General features: G+C 42.8%; 1 protein-coding gene across 1 annotated transcript in view; it reads left to right on the top strand.

Moving 5' to 3' along the window:
* mecom (MDS1 and EVI1 complex locus) overlaps positions 1-23817 on the top strand; it is a 125155-nt gene that overhangs the window by 37094 nt on the left and 64244 nt on the right. Inside the window, 1 exon segment of the mRNA XM_005474502.4 lies at positions 2518-2864. Within this exon segment, the coding sequence (XP_005474559.1) occupies positions 2518-2864 (347 nt within the window).

Raw genomic sequence — 23817 nt, 5'->3', positions numbered from 1 at the left:
ATGTGCTTTCCTGTGCTAATGGCTGATTCTGATGAGGAGATAATTTTGCTTTCCTCACTGTTTTGCTCTTTGTCTTTTGGAACATCAAAGTTTCTCAGCAGTGCCCCTTCGCTTTTTTTCCCCTCCCGTGCTTTCTGGTACTATCTTGATGTGCCATCTGTGTTATTAATGCAGTTGAAGTCATGAGCATGCTCTGAGATGGAGTTCCCCTTCTCAAGCCAAAATTCTTTTAGAGCTCCCCCTTTGATGAAGGGCGTCAGCTTGCAATGGTGAAGTAATGTCCATTACTGAACAAACAAACACGACCGTTTGCTGCATGTAGGCAGAGCATTAAAAATGCATGCACTCTCACACACACACACACACTGATCTGATCATCCAACTGCAGTGTCACTGCTGTCCACACACCTAAGCAAAGCCCCAAGACTAAATTATCAGTCATCTACACATGAGACCACAATTTTCAAAACTCTGCACATAGCATATTTGTTTTCAGCGATCGTTTACTTTACAGAAACATATATGTTTATGAGCCGAAATGCTCTTGTGGAGTCCAGTGGACCAGAGGAATTCCTGGCCTGAATCAAATATAAACTTGGAGACCAGCGTGAGAGGGAAAATGTCAGAGGAGAAACAGCAATGGTGGGATACAGTTACCTTTAAAAGCTCTTGTCCCTCTACCATGTGGCAAACTTCACATCCAGGCCTCTAACCACGATACACAGTCTCTCTGCTGAAAATCATTACCCTTACTCCCAGAGCCACATTGGGTTTCATGCCCGGCCCAGTCCAGTCGAGTCTTTGAAAGACTTCTCCTTTAAATTCCCCGGGCCCACACAGTGCGTATGTCAAACACAATAGTTGTACACCGTGTAGACACTGTGATCAGGTATTGCTGCAGGGAATGACTATCAGAACTGCTTTAGCTGTAAGTACGCCTTGACAAAACATGCACGCACAGGTGCACATGCTGGATTACACAGAAAATAATAAGATATTAGAGAGCTGATTCAGCAAGCTATGTTCATGCATAGATTTTTTTTCTTTGCCACAGCAAACACACAGTTTGACAGGAATTATGATTCTTTACTGACAGAGGAAAACATCTTATGTACTACTTATGCAGTATTTTACAGTTTTGCATTCCTCTTCACCACACCTTGTGTTCTGACCTTGAGAAAAATGGAGTCTGCATATATTTACAAATGTGTAGCTCGCTGGTCTTGGCTTATCTTGTGTGTCGAGTAATGTAGCAGCGCTAAGTTGCAAGCATACAAATATTAAAGTGCATTGGTTCTGTTCAAGTCTTAAGTTAATTTCTCAGGTTAGTTCATGACCGCCTGTGGCCAATCACAATGCCCCATTTATTCAATCAGACACATGTTTAATTCAAGGCCAGTGAACAAGAAGTGCGTGTGTGTATCTGGGTGGATCAAAGGTTCCGTGGCTGACAGCGCTGAGGTACAGTGTCACACAGGAAGCCCTTCAGGAATGTTCCTCATCCCAGGGATGGGTTGTTGAGCCTCATTAGCGGAGCCCCTTCTCCCTGTGACCTGTCAGTGTGTGTTAGGCACAGCCCACCACAGAACAGCAGTTTCCTGTGGATCATTTCCGGCTTTTAGTGTCTTTCTGTCCCACCCTGCAACACCTGGCTAGCAGCCCGTTGCGCTCGCTGGCTCCGTCACTGCCTTGCTGTGTCTTTGCTTGCTTGGTGACATCTCATATGTGATGTTGTATTTAAAACTTCCTACCTGTACTATCACTTTGTATTTTAAATGCGACTGTTTTTCAAATTAGTGTGCTTCTTCCAATCTACCTCTATTTCAAAGACCTCACAGCATTGCGAGTTTATACCATCACAGATTGCTTCAACAGTGGGAATAACTCAATCTTTATTTCACTATTAGGCTCAACAGCCACGTGTGCCACTCTAAAGAAGCCCAGTGTGGGTTCAGGGGTCGTGCTTCAATATCCTGTTTCACTCCACTCACAATAAACCCTAGTGTGCGTCTCTCTGTTCCCTCTGTTTTCACTGCACATTGAAGAAAGAGTTCAGGAAAAAGAATTATAAAACAGCCAGAATAGCACAATGCTGGGTCAACTTTGCTTTCCCACCTTGGCATCACGTCAACCACATGGCAGACTTATCTTTGTGTTTTTGCTGTAGGGCCCAAAAACCTGTTTTTGACCTAATAGGTTTTATTTTAAAAAATTAAATTCGCCTTGCTTAATTCCTAAGGCAGGAACATGCCAGGCGAGTACAAATTATAAACAAGAAATGGGCTCATTTCATGATCTCCTGTTTTTTACTACTAATTTCCACTGCAAGAGAATGAAGGTTTCCTCGCATGATACACTTGCTGTTTTCAGACCCGAAGGCCCTTCTCTCTCCTACTGTTTATTTGAACTAATCAAGTTTTTCTCCATCTCTGAAGTTAAAGAGGTGGAAACAACAACCTGTTGCCACTTTATGTCATTGGACATGACCCTCACATCAAGACTTCTTGTCTCTTGCAGGTGACGGCGATGATGAGATACCTCTTTATCCATCCGACATCTTAGACGACGTATGCGGCTCTGATGGGGATCCTACACCTTCTTCGGCCCTGCCAGAAGACCCGGCATCACCTTCACTCTCTGACGATGAGTCCTCTCCACAGGACCATCTGTCATTCCAACACCAAAGCATCTTTTTCCCCCAGGAAGATCTGAGCATTCCCTTTGACTTTGAATTGCGAGAGTCAACCGTTCCATCTGGAGGGCTGGGCATCTGGAGCCGCAGGAAGGTGAACGTCGGGGAGCGATTTGGACCGTATGAAGGAGAGCACAGGCCTTGTCTCCAAGATCCTACTCAAGGCTGGGAGGTAGGAACATATACAAACTTCTGTATTTCATTATGTTATCTAGTGACAGGGAATAAAGCTGGGAAGAGAGATGTTTATAGGTGGCATCAAAGATCCTTTAGGCAACCAGGGTGTCCACATTAAAACAAGAAGCGTTTATGTGCATTTATGTGACATAACTGCATTCACGTGCACTTTTTTGCACTTTTTTGCACTTTTTTGACAAGACAGAATTTCCTTCCCCTGTACACTTTGTAGCATTCACATCAGTCCGCTTTTTATCTCCTCCCATGCCGTCATGTTCACATTTAGCACAGTGACCGCAAAGCTGTTGCTGCCGTTTGTTGCCCAATGATGTAATGTTAGGTCAGCGCGACTGAAAGAAAGTGAGTTGAGCTCGTGCTCTTAACTCAATTAAAATGAAAAGCCATAAATCCCTTCTTCATCCCGGTTAGGGACCCAGTGCGACCATTGGCAAATCACATATTGGTCAGCAGACACAAAAAAATCGAATGCAGGGTCACGGCACAAGGTCAAAGGTTAGATGTGGTCTCTGTCAGTGTCAGGCTAGTTCAATTTTATGGAGCAGGACGGAGAGGCGCGGGGGAGTATTGGCTTCATTCAGACTCCCAAAATAGATCCTCTCTCATTCGAACGTGAGGATTTAGTCTTTGAAACTCAGGGATTTGTAGCGCAGAGCCAGGCTCATTAAGAAAAGCCGACCATACGGCTCAGTGAAGTGAGAAGTCAAGGTATATAAAGAAAACGATGATTCAATATGGCATTTCTCCTCTTTGTAGAGTCTAACTACAGAGAATGTTTCCGTGCTGCACTTTATAGATGACTGAGAGCATGTTGGTAAAATATCAACATTCAGCTCATATAAATAGTTTGGGATTTGGACTCGTCCTCAGTTGGTTTGCATCATACAGCATTAATCCAGCCCATCAGTTTAAACTCAGTGGTTTTTGGTTTGGAGAAAACCAAAATAAATTTCTGCTCCTTAGCTATTTTATTATTTCTTTTTAAGCTGAATTTCTCCAGGAAGCAACTTCTACCTCTTTATCAACTGCAGAGCGGGATGCATATATAAATTTGCGTTAAATAGAAGTGATGAAATAGTCTTTATTTAAGCCAATTTTCATGATATAAAATCATAATATAAAGTCCCTGTCTCTCCCAAAGAGATTTACAGCTGGTTGAACAAGCTCTGGGTTATTCTTTTTCCCAGGGAAGGAAATAAAGAAAAAAGGTTTCATGAATTTTAATCCTGTGGTAATTTATGGGGAGCTTGAATAATAATATGTATTTAAGAAGCTGAGGAGCTTGGATGTGAGTGTGCATATGTGTGTGTCTTGAGGCAGGCGGATGGGGGAGTTGAGGGGAAAGATAGGATCCCGGCGAGGCAGCACTGTATCACAATGTTTAATTACCGCCCTGACAGCAAGCCATAACTCTTTCCATTAAGTAAATAAGTTGTAAAGAATTTATGATGAAATGCCACATTATTCAGAATGGATATTCAGTGATGACATCCCTCTGCATTAAATATGGTAAACGCCATTAAGCCCTCCTGACCCTCCCCCTCTTCTCCCATGCCCACCCGTTTACTATCCCTCGGCCATCGCTCACCCTGCTCCCTCCGCCTCCCTTTTGCCTGCAACCCGTCAATATGCCAATAACCCTGCGGAGGGTCTGTAAAAATAAAATTGATTTGGTAAATGTGAGCTAAGATAGATATGTTTGCTTTCATCATCAATCCCGCACGGCGCAGCAAGGTGATGTCACCGACCGGGGAGCGATAAAGTGGCGCTCCCATCTGGAGCTTTTGATCTAGGGCTCTGAAGCAGCCCAGGCCAGTGGTGACAGACTGGGGAAAGTTTGTCACCAGGGAGGCCACCACTTCTCAGCGCCATCACCATAAATTTGGGAGCTTTATTCATAAAGGGGAAGAATGAGTTATGGCATCCATGATGCTTTATGAATACAGGAATGGTGACTTATGGGAAAGATAGCTTCTGTAAATAAAAGGCAGAGAAGCAGCGGCGAGGGATCTGTCAAGCTCACCTACGCTGTCGCATGCAGAACCAAAGTGCTGACCGTGCCAGCAGTTGTGTGCACAGTGTGAATGTATTTGTGTTTGCGTGCATGCTTAGGCAATTATATTAGTTAGTTGTGTTGTTTTTAATGAGTAAATTGTGTTTGTGCTGAGGATGTTTGATTGTATGGATCTAATGTTACCTGTGTCTGTCTGAAATCCTTAAATCAGGCACTAGTTCAGAATGTGAGGAAGAGCTCTGCCTTATCAAAAAGAAAAGTTAGAGCACTAGAGGAAGAAAGATAGAGAAATTGGGGTCCAACATCCTGAAACAACTTTAAAGATATGTCAGAATCTAATTCTCAAAACACTGAAAACAATAAAAACTTTTAAGGATTTATGTGTTATTCAATCTAATGCCTAAAATGAGCAAAAATATTTAAGGTGGAGTAATATGTATAGATTGGCAATTAAATTTAAGCAAATATGTGGCAATGACTTCTTATTAAAGCTCAGATTTCCAACATTTGTATCCCATCATTTGAAGCAGACATTCAGAGCCTCGAGAAAAAGTCCAGAAGGATCAGTAATCCAAAGTTTGTTCCATGAGACAAACCAACAAAACCAGCTTTATCTCAGGTGTTTTTATTATCAAAGGTACTGTCAGAGTGTCCAGCAATGGACTCAAAGGACAAGTTACACTGCTAAACTGCTTCTCATGCCTGGAAAAAAAAAGTAAAGAACTTAGAGAAAGCAAAGAAATACCTTTTCTTTCAATTTACAGACATGCGTGAACACACACTGGACCTGAAACTGGGCCTGCTAGAATTACCTACTGACCACTGAGAAATAATAACTCCTTTCCTCAAAAACATGCTCATAGACTCTGGTTGGTTTATTTTTAACATGTATATATATATTTATTTATTTATTTTTGGGGGCGGGGTCATACAGCAGCAGTTTAATGATCCAAAACGCACCTCAGAAATTTCCAAAACTACCAAAGACACCGAGCTGTCATTTTTCACGTCACAATCCCGCTCAACGGCAAAGGGGGAGAATATCAAATACTAATATATTTTGAAATGTATTTGTCACAGATTTCCCTCAAATATTTAAGCTAATATTATGGTGCGGTGAAAGATGCATTAAATCTGAAACAAATGTAGGTGTAAATGTTTTACATACCGATGGTGTAAGATTTATTCCTTTTTAGCAAAAACAGAAACATAAATGCCGCTTTATGACTTAAGATTCATATTCAACTTAAGATATTAAAATGTGAACTAAATTTCATGACAACGAGAACATATTTTAAATAAATCCAAATGGTGTTAAATATCTTCACCTTTGAATATAATTGGGATCTTGTAAAACAAACAAAAATAACCGTATTGCATTCAGCCTTTCTTAGAATAAGGATGTTATGGCCTGCACTTGCCCACAGTATTTGCATGTGTTTCCCCATGGCCTCCTCGAAAATACTCTTAACGCCTGGATGCCCACCAGTCCATATTCTGCTGTCTCTTTCTCTGAGTCGTTAGCATTGAAATTCAAACTCCATTTGTGTCTGTCCTCTTCTCAGCAGCAGCAACAATAAGACAGAGAGCTAAAGTCCCGGAGAGAGTTATCCGGCACTCAATGAGCCTTTGGGCTCACCCAAACTTGGAGCCCCACGGGATTATGGTTCCTGGGCTTAGAAAACTGGGTGCCTCCTGCTGGAGGAGCACTGGGCGGAGCAGGTTAGGGATACGAGAAGGAGTGGGATGGCGAGTGGGGCGGGACAGGGGCGCTTAGGGCCTTTGTGCACCTCTTGAGGGCGAAGTGGAGGTGGAGGTGGAGGCGATACTGTTGGTGGCAGTGGTGGTGGGGAGGTGGTGTAGGAGATTAGCAGTGATGGTGAATGGGAGTAGAGGATTAAATGGCTGGGCAGGGCCTTTCCAGGCTCTGCCTGTCTTCTCAACCTCCCAGTCATGAGAGGATGGGAGGATGGAAGGAGGAGGAGTGGCAGATGCCTGACCAGGAGGAGGTTCATCTTTTCACTTAGTGTCAATTCAAAACGGTGTGCTTGTGATTAACTGCAACACAATAATAAATATGTTTTTTAACAAGTCTTTAAAAAAAATTGTAAATCTTAAAATTCAGGTTCGATTTGTAGATAAAACTTTATCCTAAAGAACCTTAAGCAGTCACATAGATCGTATAAGGGAGGTGTCGGGTCATATTTACTTAACAGCAAAAATAAATAAATTTAAAAAAAAATTAAAAATCAATCTGAAGTGTTTTGCTACTTTAGCATTTTATACATTTACTATAAACTAGGAAATGAAGCTTTTGTGTGTCTGCATGCTGCTTGTGTGTATGTTTTTATGTATGCATGTGTGAGACAGAGTGTGAGAGTGTAGATGGAGGGCGTTTCAAGAGGGCGTGTTTTTTGTGCACGGATAAGCTGCTGTCCTGAATGAATGCAGATGTCTCTGGCTGGCTGTCCGCCTGTCCTCTGTGCGCTGATGGCCTGTCACCTCTCTCTGTCACAAGGAGAAAGAGCCACTCTCAGTCCTGGCTAAAAGCCTCTTAATCCCCCAGCCCCTGCCACATCCCATCTACTGTCAGCATAGATGGCCCTGCCCACAGCAGCGCTTAGAAAGGCCAGCACTAGGGATGAACCTCTCTGTCACTCACGCGCTCCCTCAATGGGCACACATCTTCACATTTTCACACATTTACACACACGCGCGGGCGTAGTTTTCAGAAATTCAAAGTGAAAAAGTCTTGCATCTACAAAGGCAACGTGAACAGCGGTTGTCAATGCATTGTGCCGTGTGAACACAAGGCTGCGCTGACATCGTTGTGGGAACCTACGAGAAGCGCACCGACAAAAGCGCCAACTGACAGCTGGGACACTGTGTGCAATAACACAGGAACACATCATAAGACACTTATGGGTATCACTGAGGTAGGCAGGTACAACCACCAAAATGTGTCACCTAACAGACAGGGTGTTCTGAACAAGACACCTTGTTATAGCTGTGCTGCAGAGGAAATATGCAATTTAGTCACATATTAGTGGCAATTACAGGGATATCACTGAGATCTCTGTGTGTGTTCCTACTAGTTCGATTTTCCTGATATCTGAGCCCTGGTCACTCACAGGTTTATTTTTTAACTCCTATAATTAAACTACAATAAAACAAAAAACGTTGCCATTGAAATGACACTCATGTTGGAAGATTCCACAACTCACCATTTACATATCACAGAAATGATTAGTGACAATGCACAAAGTGTTGCTGCTATATACAAGGTTCTGAATATGTTACGATGCTTTTATGGGGGAAAACAAATCTTGCACTTCAAATCAAAACTACAGCTGTCACCTGCAATTTAACTCTGGAAATCATTTTCTCCTTATCTAATCAAACACTTTAGTAACACTAAAAACAGGGCAGATATTGTTTTTTGGCAGCCTTTCCGTAATCATACCGTATTTGCCTTGGCCAGCACTACCAGCAATGACAATGTCAAGATACCTTGACCCATTTAATATCTGAAGGTAAAAGCAGTTTAACTTTTGAAGAATTCTCCAACATCACCATTCGTCTTCTCTGGTAACATTACATACATGCACAAGAGCACAGCAGCCTTTTAAACAGTGTGCAAACAATCCAGAACCAATCACAGTTTTGTTCTGCTATACCAACCTGTCTACTATATTTGAATAATAGGAATTCATAGATGTCAGGAAAAAAAGCGTAAATTTGTAACAATTTACTTACTTCAATTAGAAAACTAACAAAATTGTATTGTTATATTTCAGCTAAGTAAAAACTCTATGTGTTTTAACCTGCTAGGCAACAAAAACACCTCCAGGTTTAATCTGAGATGTTCAAATGTTGCCGTGTGTGTAGACTCCCATGAGTCAAAACAACCCCAGAAATGCATTCACCCGTGTGTGTCAGCATCTTGCCTTTGTCTCTCCTGGTGTCTGTGAGGGAGATGGGCTTTTTGTCCTGTGTAACTGGATCTTGATTGTCTTGGACGGCAGTGATGCCCGTTCAAAACCCCCAAAGACAAAGCAAGCTGGGGGTCCATCTCCCTGCCTCTCAGCTGACTGATAATCCATTTCTTTGGGTTAATCTGTTGCTTGTTGGTGCTGGTCGAGGCCAGTGTGTGTCAGTTGATCTGGGTGTTCGAGAGGTGGCGGGTAACTGATGTTCTAATCTCATGTGAGAGGAGCGAGGGGAGACAAGACACATTCATACAGACCGAATATAAGACATAACGTGTGAGGGTATTTACCCAGAGGAGTGCTGGGTCAGCCAAATCCCCCACTTTCTCCAGAGGCTACTCTTCTCTTGTTAAAGAACATAAAAACTATACAGATTTTTATCCCCCCCCCTTCTCCACCTTCTCTTCTTGGTTCCCCCGCCTCCTGCCTTTCCTCCGTCTGAGTTCCCAGCAGGGAGAGGAAGCTAGGTTAACTAACTGAACAAAGTCAGAGTGAATTGCAGAAGGACAAAGGAGTGAGTGGGGGCTATGCCAGTTGGAAGGTGTAGCCAGCAGCACAATACCAGGTGAAGGAGGCTCTCACCAGGGGTCCATCCAAGCAGGGCAAAGGTCACCAGCCTTATTAGATCTGAAGTGAATGGAAAAACCTGTTTGATTGAAGAAGGAGGTCAGAAAAAGCAGGGATGAGGAAGGAGGAGTCCACGTATTTTCAAAAGCTCAAGGCGGGGGGCATGTTTCTCTCCCTATTATACCTGACACATCTAAATGCAAGCAAAAATTTGAGGAGCTGATAGTGCATGGTGGGAGTCAGAAAACACACATAACATGCTCTGTGCTTAACAAAGGAGGCTCGGGAACGCATGCAGAGCAAGCTCAATAACGCAGTGACACATGTCTAGACAGCCACAGATATAATGGAATTTATATGCAGGTGTATTAACTCACGGGGGAGATATAAACGCTGCTGCCTTGTAACACACATTTAGATCATCTATACTCAGCTGTTATAGCGCTGTTAATACTTCTGATAGAAGAGGGAATCCTCAAAGTGAGCCTTAAAAGCTGTAACAGCTATTAGATCATTTACAGATTGAAGTAAAAGCAGAAATGAGAAAAGAGAAGTTTACCAGCTTGAGCTAATTCATTAGATCCATGAAGCTGGACGGCAATTAGAGAACGCTTGAGCTAACATCCTCTTGTTAATTTACAATTCTGTTGGTAGTAAATGTGGAGAAAGTTCTGAAGTAAATTTAGAAAAACTAAAATTAAAAGAATGAACAATGACTCCACCCATGTAAGGAGTAATCAAATCAAACACATCTCATCATCTGCACAGATCCTTATGCAAAACAACGATACTACAAAATGACATTATTCGCTTACACAGCAGCACTGCGTGTTTGAATAGTCCATCCGTTTTCACAGTTCACCAAACCCAGTGAAATAAATGCCACAGGTTTAACACCCAAACACAGACCCACAAAATGTGCCCTCTGCACTCTGCACAGATAGGAGTGAAAATGAGGGGACCCCTAAACAGCATACAGGAAGCCGAGGTGATGAATTCCGTGTGCGGAGCCATGGAGCTAGGCCCATAGATACCTTATCTAGGGGGATTGATAGGGGAAGCACCTTCCCTTAAAACACACCACTGATTGTTTCCAAATGTCTTCCCAATGGGGTGGGTTATAGTGAGGGGGTAGACGGGGACTCGGGGGCAGAGTTTGCAGGTTTTTTATTGGTCCAGTCTGAGGAAATAGAGATGGAATAGCAACTTTGTCCTGGCTTTCCTGCCCTGTGTTGCTGCTAGTGCTTAACTACCAGTCAGATCGCATTACCCAGGCAGTAAATCTAAGTACCGGTTAACGCAAATAATCAAGAGCTAATACTGCTCTACGAAACCACTTTCTCTGTGTCTGTGGTCAGAGCTGTGCAAACAGGCACAACCCAAGGCTTTCTGCCCTCTTAGCCTCTGCAGGACTCTCCCTTACACTCTCACAGCTATTATCACCTACACAGAATCATAATCTCCACATACATATATGCATCCATGTATTCCTTATGAATCATGCACGTTTCTATGTGTATTGTGTGGCTGGTGTGGTTTGAGTACCTATTATCTGGTTAAACAGGGTAAAATCGTCAGACCAGACCAAATTTAGGACAGTAATGTGCTGTACCTTTTCCCCAATTACTCTATATTGGTACTCCAATTACAATAGAGCACGTCTCAAACCAGAACTGTGAGCAGCCAGTTCTAGAGGGAGTGAAAGGAGAGGCCCAGGGTGGCAGTAATGAGGTCTTAACCCCGACTTTGCTCTATTATGTCATAATGCTTTAATTTGAGCCATATGATAGGCTGCTGTGCACTCTTGTGTTATTGGAAAGTCAATATTTGTGAGCTGGCCTTGTCTGTTCCCCTCAGATGTCGTCCCGGAGTGAATGAAAAAAGAAAAAAAGCCAAAAATCACGCAGGAGCAAATGAGTGACAGACAAGAGGACCGCACCAGGTTGCTCCAGGGTGTTGTATACACTGCTTAGTAACACAAGTTATTAAAATGATAGGATCAATTAAAATGTCTCATCTACTCTGACAGCATGAATAAATATAGAGAATTATGTCACACGTGCCGCACTGGTCAATAGAAATGTGATTAAAAAAAACACCCTTTTAGTATAACTAGTATTGATAGAATTATTACTGCTAATACAAGTGTACAGAATAAATCAATGTTAGTTATTTCCTGCTCATTTTACAATTAATGTAAATGTTTGGTTATACATCTACCTGAAAAAAATGTTCACTTTCCCACTGTAGGTCCATATGTATTGTTCCTTTATATCTCCAGTCCACCATATTTCACTATATTTTCAGCAAAAAATAATAATAAATTCAACCTTAATAACTTAGATATAAACATAAGTTAATTTTTGAGATTTGTGATCATTTACTGTAAATTATGTTGAAAAAAAAAACGGTGAATTTTGCTCTAGCCCATCCAGCTAAAAAGCTTCTTCACCATCCCAAACACAAGAAATCCCCTTATCCCTTTATATATGTTAAATATATGCAGAGAACGCTGGGCTTTTAAATATAAATATTTTAATTATCATATTGTCTAGTTTACTCAGTGCTGCACTTCTGCCCACACACCTTCGACCAGCCACTCGTGTCTGCTTCTCTTTCTAATCAAAGCGGTTCTTTGCTGATACAGAGTGCCAATTAACAAACAGTGTATGAAATAGTTTGTACACTGTTTGAAGGTCACATTTTAAATTACTCTGGCGCTTGTATTTAATGGGGTTAATTACCTTGGTAATAACAAAGGACCACATCCGGGCCAATAATTGTTTTCAAATTGCTTTCAGGTTGCTTATTAATGATTTAGTCCATTAGTTATTGTCATTATGTAATTACAGTATGGGATGTTTAATTATATTCAGGATAAACATGCATTCCTTTAAAAACAAAAAAAGGGTTGATCACTTCTTTTGAACGGGGTGAAGAATTTACTGCACCTGCTCATTAAGCAATGAATGATCGGATTCATTTGTAACTTTAAATGCCTTTGGGAAAATTGACGGAAGGAAGGAATTATTGGCCACATTATGGGCTACATTTAAAGTAACTGCAGGAATCTTTATTATACCTGTTGTTATGTATATAAGTGTTTTGGGGTTGTTTTGAAGATGTAAAATGAATACAGCTCTTGAGTTTATATATATACATGTATTTTTTTTTTTTACGTATGGAGCATGGAGCCGGCAATTAATGTCCCCTCATAGCTGTCACCCTTTGTCAGCAGATGAATGCAGCTTTGTCACCCAAAGATAGCAGTTAGCAGATAGTGCTTTTACAAAAGGCAGTCCCAGAGTGACTAGGAGGAAAAGCGGGACTTAAAAACACCTATGCATAACAACTGAGGGGCAGTCTGGAAGAAGATAGCATGGGCAAAAACTAGACAGGGTAAACAGAAGAGTGATAAATGAGGCAGAAGAGAACCAAAGACAGATAAAAGGGAGTGAAGGGTACAAGAGAAAGAGAAAATCAGCCAAAATGAATGAAAGAGAGACAAAATGAGCTGAGGAGGTGGAGAGGGAACTCGATGTCCTGTCTCTGGTACGTGCTGAGGGAGACAGATTTCCCGGTGGAGTGTTCCCAAGTGTCCCCCTGCAGTCTGTAATAGGATTTTCCAGGCTACAGCAGGTAGTCTGTGAAGGAACTTTGTTCATGGGAGCTCACAGATAAGGGTTAATGCAGCCCAAAGGTTCCTCCACTTCACACGGCGCTTTGGGAGTCTGTCGCTCCCTCCTCATCTGCCTGCAGTGTCAGCACCAATCCGTCACAAAGGATTTCTTCCCACAAAACTCAGTGGCCATTTCTGACATCTCCAACAAACTAATTGTTGTCTCCTGCTCTGGCAAGTCCTGTGAAGTCCTAACGAGTTAGCGTCTTTTGCACAGATGAGAAAAAGTCTTGCAAAATCTATTTCTCAGCTGAATTACGCTCTGTCATCAGCCCAAAATGGAAGAGGAGAGGAGGATGCAAATAAACAGATCCTGCTAGAGTGTCTTAGAGCAGAGTTTGGATCATCCACATTCTCTCCTCCAATTGTTCTCTTTCCTTGGGCCGTTTTATGGTTGCTTCCCTTCCCTCCGAGCTACTTTATGACATGCATTGTGAAGCTTTAGAGTTCTGGGCACCCTCTCATTGGGCCATGCAGTGCTTCTCCCCGGCCTGAGTGACAGTGGGATCAGGTCCAACTGCCACCCAGGACACTGAGCCATAAATCATCCTGCTGGCACCAGATTCCACTTCCTGAACAGCTACCAGTTCCTGCAGGGGACAAAAAGGCCTTTGTGGACTTTAGGAAGCAAAAAACCTCTCCTCTCTTTAAAGACTCTGATGTTTATGAGCGATGCTGAGAAAGACTTAGGGAAAAGAGTTTCCATTTCTTGTACTTTCTCTCTCATTAAGCACGTTAATAAGGCGATGACTAAACCACTGTTAACTGAATGTGAACACCTGTTCAACAAAAGGTCCAAATCAGATCAGCTACTGTTTGTTTACGTGCATCGCCATAGAAACTCCCCACTGAAATGACTTCACAGAGATAAAGTAATCAGCTTTCGGTTTCTCCATGAACCCAGCCTTCCAGTTTCATCTCTGTTAATATAAAGAATTGCCCTCCCAGAGCTGCAGCGGGCTTCGTGGCCTCCCTTCACGCCTCCCTCACTGTTTTACATTCCTTATTTCCACCAGTCTCAGTCCGGCATGTGTGTTTGGATGGCTCCACCTCACTGTCAGGCTGTGAGGGACGGCTGTTTTCCTTGCAGGCCAGATCAAGACAGGGGATTGGCCCCAGGGGGCCCAAGGATGTGAAGCTTCTGGCACGTCCCGTAAATCTAGGGTTCCATCTCCACTGCTCGATCTGCACCCAGCAATGAGAACATCAATGAGGCGTGAGGATGAACATTCCTCAGACTGCTCTCGCACACAAACCCCCAGGTTTTGCTTGCAGAATAACACCTCGCTGCCCCTCTCTTCTGACTAGTGAGCTGTCCATCTCAGCAAAAAGTCAGTCTTTCCATCCCTGATGAAAGAAGCCCCGAACCCCAACTCTTCAGCCATGAAAAGTTTCACAAAGAGGCTGCTTGCTTCGTGTGTAACCTTGTATTAAATGATGATTATGAAAAGGTGTGTTATTCTAGAGTCTATGAGAAGTCTATGTTGATATATGTGCTTCCCGTAACCATCTGCCAATCCAACAGCATGAACCTGGCAAGGCTCTCCAAACACAAGGAGTTCAAGCCGTTCACAGTCCTTACACAAGTCCTTACACATTAACAGCTATGTGAGGGATGTTTTTTTTAAAAACTCTCTTATATGTTTTTAAAGTGTCAAAAAGTTTATATGGGACACCGCTTTCAGAATTCTTCTGAATCACTTTTTATATCTATTTTACTCTTTACCTTATTTTCATTTGTGTCTGATTCTTTTTCTACAGTACAGACAGGCAGTCTGTCTGTTATGTTCAGGGGTGAGAGGAACCCGGGACAAAGGGGTAGACTGAAAAGCACGCTGACCAATCAATAAGCATAGATGCACGGACCACATGGTCCCCAACCAGCTCATGCGGTCCTGTTTCTCCTCACCCAACCAACCATGTTAGCCACGTTAACCAGATTTTTCACCCAAATGGAAATGCAGCCTGTCACTTCCATGCAGCCTCCAACTGCTGTGTCTGTCCAATCCGTCACTGCGTGCCAGCGGCCGCACAAATAGGCCTGCCACTCTCACTGTCATCTGAGTAACGGATGTCCCGTCGTTACCACGGGGTGGGACCAGGCAGCACTCAGGTCCACTTTCGCTCCTCCTTAATTTTTTTCTCCTTCCTCTTCCTCTCATGGGCTCCCATTGATGAGTGGACTAGGAGTTTAAGTATGAATATGTGTATGTGGGCGCTTTTCCGGGAACAGAGGCATGATTTTTTCTTTCTTTCTCTGTGCCGTGAATGCTCCCCCTCAATCTCCCACCCTCTGCTCAAATCTTCCATCAAGACTCAAAAGCATTGGTATAATAGGAGCAGGGGTTGGATGAAATAAATTGTGTCCTGGACTGGTAACCTAACAGCCATCATAAATAATGTAGACCTATTTGAAGGGGAAGATGGGGCATTAGAAGCTATTTACACTCCAGGAGCCATGCTATCGATCAGCATGGAACGTCCTATAGATAAGAATGGGATGATGTCATGGTTATTTATGATGATTCTTGATGGTAAGGCTACAAAAGGGATTTTGGGGCGACAGCATCATCAGTTTTGGGGGTGTAGGGGGGGTATGATGCATTCTACCATCAATGGAGCAATCAGCGGGGTGGTTGAGGGAGACGCAATGGTGGATGCCTCTGACAAACGGACACCCTCACACAACCATATTCCCACACATAAAGAGGCACGGAGACACAAACAATCACAACCGCACACAGAAACATGCCACATGCATGCAGACACATGCACACAGCTGTGATAAATGCCACCGGTGTGAATAGGGTCTATAAAGACCGGTGAGAGGAGATAGCTCAGAGGAGATCCAGTACATCTCCGTCTCCTGCGCCGTATACACATCAACATACATATGTAGAGAGTGCAATAAAACACTACATTTCCACTGGTGTGCTGTGAAGTGAGCCAAAGGCTATATTCAATATGAGTCTGGGACAGAATTACCATTCAGGGATCACTTCACAGGTCAGACAAGTACATGAGACTCTGTTGTATTAGATCAAAATTTAGAAACTGAGAAACTGGGAAAGATGTGCCTTAGGATTTAACTCGAGACCATGCGAGCTGTAGTGGAAGAGGAAGTAGGAGGAAGACATCTTGAAGAAGAACTTTGAGGTTCAAGCGTAGGTACTGGTCGCATATTACACATGTCATAACTGTGATGTTTGAATAGCTGCAAGTCAAAAGAGTTCTATGGATGCCAGGATAACTTAATACATCAGCCGGTTTGTTACTTTCAAAGTAATAAAATGTCATTATTCCATTCGACTTCAATAAAAAATGTATCTAATGTACCATTTACACAACAATTACAAGTGTTTAAGCTGAAATGTTAGAATGCAATACAATATTCACTAATATTCCCGACTCTCTCTATTAAAAGCACAGTGTCTTAATAATGAGTGACGTTTCAGTCTGTAATCATAATACCGTCATTCCAGCAACTGCAGCTTATTATAGTAAATATTAAGCGCGCTTAGGCTTTAAATAGTTCACACGCAGGGCATATGCAAACATATTTCAGTGTGCCATAGCATTTAAAATGTTTAAATTGAAGGAGAAAAAGAAGGTGGAAAAACTACAGAAAGAGAAACTCCCGGTGGTGAGGGAGGTATGGGGCAGTGCAAAGAGGAGAACAGGAGGGGAGAAAAAGCTGGCACGACTCCACAGTGTTTTCTGTCGCTGGCCCCTCGGAGCAGAAACATTATTGTGAATATTAGTTCAGAACTTCTGGCACCCATCCAGGCATCGGTCTCTGGCTGCGCAGGGTGGAGGCGGGGTGATTAGCAGCAGGGTTCGAGCCCCATCATACACACACAAGCAACTACTGCCATTAACCGCCGCCGCCGCCACCCCCATCTCGTCATCACACTCAAGACTAGAAAGGCTCCACAACAACAAGATGTGTGGAGTCTAAAGTCCTGCCCAGCCCTGATAACAAGTTCCAGCTTTTTAAAAATAAGCAAACACATGTGGCTGTTTGATGTCCCCCTTATCTCTGCTAACTCTGAATTCTCAGAGAGTTTCTCTGGCGAGATCAAATTCAGTAATTAATCTGCTCGCCTTTTTTATGAAATATTATTGAGAAAAACTTTTCGCTCAAACTCAAAAGCTCACAGCTGTGTCCATGCGCCACTGGAGTTTCCGGCAGGCTTCTTTCATGCTGCTAATGAGAAAGCGGCAGAGAAGCCTGCAAAAGTCTGCTGAGCGCCGTTAGAACTTGTTTTTCTTAGAAACATTAAAGTTGTGTGGTTGTTCTTTATAGAGCAGAGAGGGAGGAATACGCTGATTATTGTGTTAGCGTTATTCACAGTTGTCTTTTTGCATCTTGGGCCTGAGTTTCAGGTTGGTCTTCGGTTCAGTTTTATTGTCCTGGAGTGAAGAAGAAAATTAAGAATAACTAGTATCATGTAAAATATCACAGATTGTGAGGCGTGTTTACTATCCAGGTAGCATGTCAGGAGTCAGGAATCTAAATGCCAAGAGTCGAACAACAGTAGCACAAAGAAACTGGAGTAGAAGTTCGTAACCTCCTTTCTAGGGGAGGAGGAGGAGGAGAGAACAGGGTCTATTCAAGAGGAATAAGGAGACACAATGCATCAGGGTCAAAGCTGGGTCAGCAAAGTCCATGAACTGCAGAATACAAGCAGTGGCAGGCAGTCGGTAGCCTGCAGAAGGGAGGCAGACAGGTGGGCTGTTGCTATTAGCCATTAGCCTGTTTAAGGCCAGAGAAATATAGTGCAGAAAGATGTGCAGTCAAGGTCACCGAGGTGACAGTCCCCTTGTAGCAATATGTATATTTATAACTGCATTTAACAATCCAGCTTTTATGAGCGTTTGTGCCACTTACAAAAAAGTCTCTTTGAGTGAGTTTTTGGTGAAGACGTTCAAAGGTTTTGTTAAGCGCTTGTCGTGTATCATTTTGACCTTTCACCCATGACCCCTCAGCCAGCAAATACAACAAGGGAGGACTGTAACCATAGCAACAATAGCAATGGGTCACAAAGAGGCCAGCTGAGGCATGCATACACTACGAATACCCCATGATAAAAGGCACGGGTGTTTTCAGGTACTCATTTCTACTATCCTGAGCAGTGCATTCAGAAACATTTACCCTTTAAAAAACAGGAAACCCACTCACAATGAAACAAGCCCAATGTGGGTGAGATGCTGGGCTCCCAGGTCTCTATCTCAGTGCCCAGGGATAGAGAGAGAAGAGGGAAGTCAGGGGTTTGTCTCTCACCCACCCTTTTGTTAGAGTACCCCCTCCGTAATAAATCTGGATCTGGTAAATAGCCCATGAATAAAGGGAGATTTTATCCTCTGTGGCACAGGGAAGATTTAGTGGGCAGAAGCAGTGTCCCCTCTCTTCTGAACAAGTACAAAGTGGTCACTCAGCGAGCCTTAAGAGGTATAAAAAGCCCGCGGTAGTTCATTAAATCTCCAGCGTGAAGATGGGACCGCTGCGATGGTGATTTACAGCAGTCAGGTGCATATATCGGCAGTGGCATTCAGCCCCACCTCTTATTCTCTGTCTGCCCCAACAAGGAAATAACTAAGCATGCTGTGCTATTTATTGGTTGCATAGTTGGGAGATACTGAGAGGTTTGGAGAATGGGAGGCAGACTCGAGTGGCATTTTATTCAACTTTCCTTTTGTCGCAGCCTAAATAGAAGCAAGAAATCATACCTGTGTCTTTTCACATCAGTGGAGGACACAGAGTGTAGCGGTCAGTTAGCGAGTGAAGCAAGCTTAAAGTGTGTTGACTTATTCTTACTGACTGGGTAGTTTTTTTCTTACATTCCCATTTCCAATCTCACAATTTTATTATCTATTTTGAAATGTTGTAGTATTAAGTAATATGATCCATTAACCTTATGAGGTCACCTTACTGAGAAATGACTCTATATTTGTGCGGTACCCCATGCGTATGGACAATATATTGTCCATACACTTCATATTTGGTTAATAACTGCCTCATGGAAACATTTTCTCCTTAACTTATCACCATCAGAAAAATATATTGTTGCACAGGTGATATGCATATGCACATAAATCCCTGCCTCCCACTCTGAACTTGCTGTAATCACTTCACACTATTATTTCTCAGATTAAATAATAAACCAAACTCTGTCACCTTGAGGCATTTATTGCTGATGCACTTTGCGATAGGCAACATTAAATATTTGTTCCCAGATTCCTCTGTGCTTTCTCTCAGTGATAGGGCCAACAGTTACTCAGTGTTGCGCTGGCGGGGACCTTAGATAAAAAAGTGCAGCGAGTGCATCATCGTCATCTCAGACACAAAGGATTTTGATAAAGCTGTCACAGAAGTGAAAAATGTTTTGATTTCTATCAAATGTGTCTCACAGAGGCACAACAATTGCCTGTCAGCAGATTAGTGATGCATTTGGGTGTATAGTTGTGCAGTTTCAACTAAAAACTTAGTAGTGTGCAGGTTATTTTAATTGTTTGTTCTTAGCGAGAATTTTATCTTATCATCTGAATGAAAGCTATTATCATAGCTTTTTTCCAGTTTTTTTTAGATATAATTTTCCCGACAGAATGTTTGTTGGTTTAGAAATGAGATTTTAAAAAACTACCAAGAAAACTCATGGCTGTGTCTGATTCAGAAGGTCATGTTCTCTTGAACAATTTCCAAAGCTAATTTGTTAATCTTTTTACTGAAGGACAGTCTAAGGGCAGATAAATGCCATTTACCAAGGGAGTGCTGCAGTAGAACTCCCTAAATAGGATGATTTAGACCGGTATTAATCAAATTCAGAAATGTCAAGTTTCCCTCCATACTTAAGAGTCCCCCTCTTTTCTGCCTTTTATTTCGCTCCGCTGTCATTCTCATTCTTTGCTTCTCTTTTCTCGTCATCCACCTCTCTCTCTCACTTTCTGATGTCAGTATAAAGATGTAGCACCTGATCAGTGGAAGCTGATGTCCTAATAGAGAAGTAATGAGAATAGATCTGCTGGCTGCCGGGACGTCTGCGTGCCCCTGCGTGCCGCTGTGTTCAACCACTTATGAAAGACAGAAGGGGGAGAGAGTGATGTGCTCTGGCCCTTAGCACAAAGATAATATTCACTGTTTTATCCACCTCTGCCTGACAAATGACTGTCATTAATCAGAAAAGTCCACCCACTGTCTATGCATGCGTGTGTGTGAGTGAGAGAGAGTGTATAAGTGTGGAAAAAAATGGAGGATAAATGAAAGAAAGGCATGTGCCTTTCTGGGTGTTTGCAAAAGGAAGAAATGCAAACACGGACACACACTGATGCACACACACACACCTTGCAGATCTCGCTATAGATAAAGATAAAGGACATTCGCTTACTGACTGAAGAGGTTGTTACCTTCTTTAAACAGGTGTTTATACTGCAGCATTATTTAAAAGGGGTTGAATAAAAACAATATTCGGTTTGTGGAAAAAGAAGTAACAAGTAGAAAGTTGCGAGAAAGCGAGAAGTGGGAGGGTGAGTGAATGCGGAGGTTAACGGACACAAAGGGCTGGCGTGAACACCAGTTGCCAGCCCTCTCAGCAGATGAGGTGGCAAAGAGAGAGGACCCAGGGAGCGCCTTTTGTGTGAATGAATGTGTCTCACCCTCCAGTGTTATCATGATGGTGAGTCATTAATCACAGCCCTGACAAAATACACAGTAACCAAGAAACACACACGGGCCAGCCAAGCATACACTCATACACAAGCGCTCACTCACATCATATACAAGGGCACGCAGCCATCTCACACTCAGTGTGCGGGCACATTTGTGGTGTGTTCGTGTTTGAATTGCTCTCTAATTCACCTGCCTCGATTACAGACGTACTGTACTTCACAGCTCCTGTGGAGTAGAGCGCTGATTGCCAGATAAAAGCAGGTAACAGCCATAAGACTGAGTAAATAGAAAGACCTGTTGGAAAAGGCCCAAAATTTGGCTCAGAGCAAATGCGCTCGTTCAAATTGATTTTCAATTTTTGTTTTAATAAAATTGTCAAGGCCTGCTTTTATACTACTGCGTACAGAATAGCTCACCTATTCACATTAAGTACAAGCTACTTGAAGTAGTACAAGCTACATAAAATTCTTTACTAAATCAAATTGCTGTAAAGGAGGTTTAAGTAGATTGCTGATAGAAGTTGGCAACCAAGAGCTGAGAGCTGTTGCCCTACAGAGCCGGTGTCCCGCACAGAGGCTCCGCTCTCAGAGTTGGCTCTCGGCCCCGGTCCTTCCCTCTGGCCTCAGTTTGGCCTCAGTCTGGGCCCGCTTGTCCCTGGCTCAGCCAAACCTCTACCACATCCCCTAGGAGCATCATTGCATCTCTGATCTGCGCCACTCTCTCTGCGCTTTGCCAAGTACACACTCCAACTGCCCAACCAAATCCAGGCATGACCCGACAGGCACACTGCCCTAACTGTGAGGAGAGGCTAACCCCAAACACAACCCACCTCCTCCAGTGACTCTATTTCTTCTTGCATTTCAAGGCCAGATTCTCATATTTGCATTTTGCCCGTATATGTTGATGTTTCTGATGTTGTTTAGCTCACAGATTCATTCCAAAATCATTTGACACCGGCAGTCCTCTCACATGAGCTCCTGCCAGCAACAGAACAAATTACTCTATGTTGTGTTGCATGTTGTCATAGAGAACTCTCTTACACTCTTCATTTACAACTCCCTTTTTTTTCTCTTTTGCTTAGTGTCCAAGTGAGTGAAGAGAGCTCTTTCACTGCTTGTTTCCCAGTAATGGCAAAGGTCGCACCTTTCCCATATTTCATCTTATTTTTCCATCCTCTTAGAAACAAAACTAAATTGTGAATTATGCAAAACTGTGAAAAACTGCATTTTTGAAAAGTCATTCCAGATAATTATAGGCACACATATTATAACCCTTGCATTTTTTGTTTCTTTCTTTTTTCTTTTTGTTTTCGGTAACTTGTTCTAGGTCTGTTTAGTTTAACTACCTCAACAAAACTATTTTCTGTATGCCTCCCTCTGCTTCTCCACCCTTCTTGTTCCTCTCATAGTCTGAGATCACATAAACAACAGCAAATCCAAATTGAGTAAGCCCCCAGCTAGGATATGCCCACCAGGGAGCAGCCTCTTTCTGGAGCAGTGCCGCAGCAGCTAAGCTGTTTAGCTTTAGGAAGCCGCTAAGTTAACTGTGGTCACTCACAGGAGGGATCATAGCCCCCGTTCACAGTCGAGCAGCATATAGAGGAAGCCATTGAAAAACAGAGGAAGAAAGAAAAGTAAAACAGAAGCAGAGAAAACTAGGGGGAAAAAACAGCAGTTGTATAATAACACACAGCGGCGTATGTGTGCTGTTTCTCTAAGACGCCTCATTCAGTTTGTTGCAATCAGCTGTCTACCCCTCATCTCTGGTTGTTTATGTCCACATGTCACCTAGTGTCCTAAGAAAAATGTGAGGCCTTTGCATATGAGAGCATTTAACAAGGCTGTAGCCATCGTGTTTAATAGTTCTGGTGATGATAATTGTGGGCTGCGTGATGGCTTGCTCGTTAAAGCCACTGCAGTAAGAGTGAATTTCAGGGCTGTAATTGCAGCTTGTTAGGATAATGCCAATCAGAAGCTTTTGGCCTGACTCAACACCCATGTGCACTCACTGTGGCCTCTTCCTGAAGGCCTTCTTTTGGACCGTCTGTAGTACAGCAGCAGGAGCATGGTCTAGTAAGCAGAACCATACAGTAGACACATTTTGCAAAGCATGATGTTTTGATTTTATTCTACCATGTGGGTTTCATGAGAGTCATTTCTGAGGTTTTAGTAATATTTAGTAATAGTTTTTGTTTCCCAGTTGCCAGGGGATTCTCAGGATTTTGCTTTACTGGCCCACTTAGCAAAGTACCTAAATTTTAGTTAACTCTTACGCACTCAAAAATGAGATTTAGTACGCTTGTTTGATTCAGTATTAGTTTGCTTTACTTACAGTTTACAGCGACACAAAAAGCCCATATTTCTTCATGCTGACACAAGTGTGGTAAAATCCCACAGTCTTTAACAGATTTAAACATCTCCTCTAAATTTTCTTATTTACTTCATTCCAAATTAAATTTGTATTTGGGCTGGCATTCCCTTACCAAGCGTGCCGTGTTTTCCGAGTTGGATTCAGAGCCAGCTTTGCCCGGGCCTGTAAGTGGAAGCTCTGATGTGGAGTCTGTCCCTGTGCAGGGGATGCATATAGCCACACATGGCTAGTGTATAATTTAAGATTTCTGGTGAGCTAAATAGCACTCTAGCTCAATAGCTATCAATATAGCCGCTTGTAAAATGTGACTGAGACCAGTTGGAGGCTGGCTGGCTTGTTAGGTGCTGGGAATGTTTGAGGCAGGTGGTGGAGGGCCAAGGCCAAGGTCCATATGGATCTGATAACAGAACAGTAGGAACAGCTTATGGGGTTTTGTTGCTTTATTCGAGCATATGGTGTCTCTCGAGTTCCTGAAGTCAGTAGCTCTGTTTCTGAGTGCGTCTTGATGTCTTTTTGTCTCTCTTTACTGTTACGTCTCACTTACTCTTTCTCCCTCTCTGTGTATCCTTTCTAATAACGCTTCAATTGGCTTTCACACTTTTAGCTTTCGATGGAAAAAAATCTGTCGATTTATGTGTTGTTTAT

The sequence above is a fragment of the Oreochromis niloticus genome, linkage group LG14, assembly GCF_001858045.2.
Source record: "Oreochromis niloticus isolate F11D_XX linkage group LG14, O_niloticus_UMD_NMBU, whole genome shotgun sequence".
Classification (NCBI taxonomy): domain Eukaryota; kingdom Metazoa; phylum Chordata; class Actinopteri; order Cichliformes; family Cichlidae; genus Oreochromis; species Oreochromis niloticus.
The sequence above is the reverse complement of the archived record's forward strand: the minus strand, read 5'-3'. Positions and strand labels throughout refer to the sequence as shown.